The 3,214-nt window shown below is 39.8% G+C and overlaps 1 protein-coding gene across 1 annotated transcript in view; it reads left to right on the forward strand.

Annotated features, from left to right (window-relative positions):
* Nucleotides 1-1,630: 1,630 nt before the first annotated feature.
* LOC138945313 (protein Wnt-11b-2-like) overlaps nucleotides 1,631-3,214 on the forward strand; it is a 130,964-nt gene continuing 129,380 nt past the window's right edge. The window contains exon 1 of the mRNA XM_070316730.1: nucleotides 1,631-1,897. Coding sequence (XP_070172831.1) covers nucleotides 1,800-1,897 — 98 coding nt within the window. The 5' untranslated portion in view covers nucleotides 1,631-1,799. The remainder of the gene's footprint in view (nucleotides 1,898-3,214) is intronic.

The raw sequence follows: 3,214 nt of genomic DNA on the forward strand, positions 1-3,214 counted from the left end.
TTATGTTTGTCGTTACACACGGTGCAATGTCGTCATGACTTGATGACGACAGAGAGATCATTGTTTCATTAATATTTTAGCTGGTCTTTCAGAACAGAAAACGAAGACTAAATAAAAGCGAGAAGGAAAAGTAGCGTCTACAAAAACGAAGCTCCAGTCTGAGAGAAAGGAGATTTATTGAGTAACTGTATTCTTACTGAGACAGATTCATTGCATTGATCTGAGTTGGAGACCTTTGATGCACGCTATCTTAATCAACATCGTTATATACCGGGTCACACGGTTCAGTCACGAAAAATCATTGTTTTCTTTTAGAACCTTTTATCATTTTTTTTTAAAATTTGCTCGATTTTATAATGTCAACTTTATTGATGTGCATGGTATGGTTAATTAGTATAGAGTGCAATCAAGTTAAAATCACAAACGCGATACACCGATCAACTCTTCATAAACGTACACGTCAAACGCACCTGACATGAAATCATCCGTAATTTAGTGCTTTAGTGCTTTGAGCAAATAAAATCACAACTGGATTGCTTTACACTGCGCATGCAAAAGGAAAATCTGTTTCGTTGATTGTTCAATGAGTATTCAACAACAGGTTGATTTGCTGCTTGAAAAATAAAGACCTGCATTTTACACATCGATGGTAAAACTAAAAGCACGTCGTCTTATTAAGATCTGGATTGTTAACATCGAAGGTTATAAACTAAAAGCACAATTGTTTCGTCGTTTAATTGATATCTGGATTGTTAACATCGAAGGTAATAAACCAAAAGCATAATTGTTTCGTCGTTTAATTGATATCTGGATTGTTAACATCGAAGGTAATAAACCAAAAGCATAATTGTTTCGTCGTTTAATTGATATCTGGATTGTTAACATCGAAGGTTATAAACCAAAAGCACAATTGTTTCGTCGTTTAATTAAGATCTGGATTGTTAACATCGAAGGTTATAAATAAAAAGCACAATTGTTTCGTCGTTTAATTGATATCTGGATTGTTAACATCGAAGGTAATAAACCAAAAGCATAATTGTTTCGTCATTTGATCAAGACCTTGACTGTTAACATCGAACGTAAAACTAAAAGCACGACTGTTTCGTTGTTTAATTAAGACTTGGATTATACATATCGACTGTACGACTAAACCACCCACTTCTTTGATCGTTAATAAACATCTGGATTTTAAACATCGAGGGTTAAACTAAAAGCAAAATCGTTTCGTCGTTAAATCAAGATCTGGATTGTTAAACATCGAAGGTAAAACTAAAAGCACACACACACACACACACACACACACACACACACACACACACACACACACACACACACACACACACACACACACACACACACACACACACACATACACACACATACACACTGTCTGCGACACACGCAAAAATCGAGCAGACTGTATGTTTTGCGATATCTGCGTCGAAATCTATGCTTTTGGAGGTAATAGACTCGATAATTTATAGCTTTGTTTTTTAGCACTGGATTGTTAACATCGAAGGTAAAACTAAAAGCACAATTGTTTCGCCGTTTGATCAATACCTGGATTGCACACATCGAAGATTAAACTATTATTTTATCGTGTGATTTTTTGTCAAGGCGAAGTCAGCAGGTGTGGAAGAGGGGGTAAACCCTGGCATAATTGATCCATCCGGATTAACTGAATCGGCGTGAAACGGGCACGGTGTGGCGTGCCGCTCAGTGGAGGATTAGCTGTGAATTCATTGATTCATTTCGGCTTGTGGAGCGTTCTTGGATTAATATCTACATCATCAAGCGCCATGAGGGTGGCGGTTGCGGATGGATTAACTATGTTGCTGTCTGTGGTGTTGCTGCTGCTGTTGCTGAGCGTCGAGAGGTGCTCTTCTGTCAAATGGCTGTGAGTATACATTTGGTGAAACATTTGTTGAGGATTTTTTAAATCTTATTTTGTTTATTTTTCCTGCCGTGTTTTGATGTTTGAATGCCCGTGAAAGGCGAATGATGTGTGTCGTTCCCCAACTTTGATCTATATGTGTCTGTCTGTGTATATGTCTGTCTGTCTGTCTGTCTGTGTGTCTGCCTGCTTGTCTGTCTGAACTGTCTGTCTGTAGTGTATGCCAGTTGAACTCTGTCTGTCTGTCTGTCTCTCCGTCTGTCTGTCTGTCTGTCTGTCTGTCTCTCTCTCTCTTTCTCTCTCTCTCTCTCTCTGTCTCTCTCTGTCTCTGTCTCTCTCTGTCTCTGTCTCTCTCTCACGCACACACACACACACCCACATACACACACCCACACCCACACACACACACACACACACACACACTCACACACACACACACATACACACACACACGCACTGTCTGCGGCACACGCAAAAATCGAGCAGACTGTATGTTTTGCGATATATCTGCGTCGAAATCTATGTTTTTGGAGGTAATAGACTCGATAATTTATAGCTTTGTTTTTTAGCACGCACCCAAACAAAAGACTGGATTTCCGTAGAATACCTTTTTTCTCTACCTCTTTCTTTCTCCCTTCCCAACACTTCGTTGACTTTTAACGATTGAGGCGAAGGGGGGGGGGGGGGAGGGGGGGGGGGGGGGGGGGGGGGCTAGATGAGGCGAAAGTAGTTTTAGTGAAAGACAGGAGGTGGAAGAGAATTTGTTCTTTTCTTTCGTTTTCTTTCCTTCCCCGAGCATTTCAATTTGCCACTTGTGCTTGGGGGTGCCAAAGCCTTAGAACATTCTGCTATAATGTGTTTCCGTACGCCCATTTGTTTTCTCCGCGTTTTTTTTTTTTTTCATTTTTTTACCTGTTTCTTTCACACACAAAAATTGCTACTGTGTTCGCGATTTTGAGATAGAGGCTTTTCTTCTCGTGTTTGTTTGGTGTTACTGGAGTTTACTTTCGCTTCAAATGTCAATGTCTGTGCTAATAAGCTCTCAATGTTTACAGCTCGCAGTGAAAAGTTATAGCCGACCGGCCGTGTGTGCCGGAGAGTAAATATGACACTCGCGCATGTAGAAACGTGATATGAATGTTGCCCGTTTCATGATGCATAGTCGATACGGACTTAAATTTTGAATGTGGTATTTTGTGTGTAATACTACCAGAATTGTGCCAATAATTACCAGAATTGTGTGAGTGGGGGGGGGGGGTGTTTGTAAAATTATAGTTGTTCTATGTCATAAATCTAAAGTGAAACATGATTTTTCATTTT

This window comes from Littorina saxatilis, linkage group LG13, assembly GCF_037325665.1.
Source record: "Littorina saxatilis isolate snail1 linkage group LG13, US_GU_Lsax_2.0, whole genome shotgun sequence".
Taxonomy (NCBI): Eukaryota; Metazoa; Mollusca; class Gastropoda; order Littorinimorpha; family Littorinidae; genus Littorina; species Littorina saxatilis.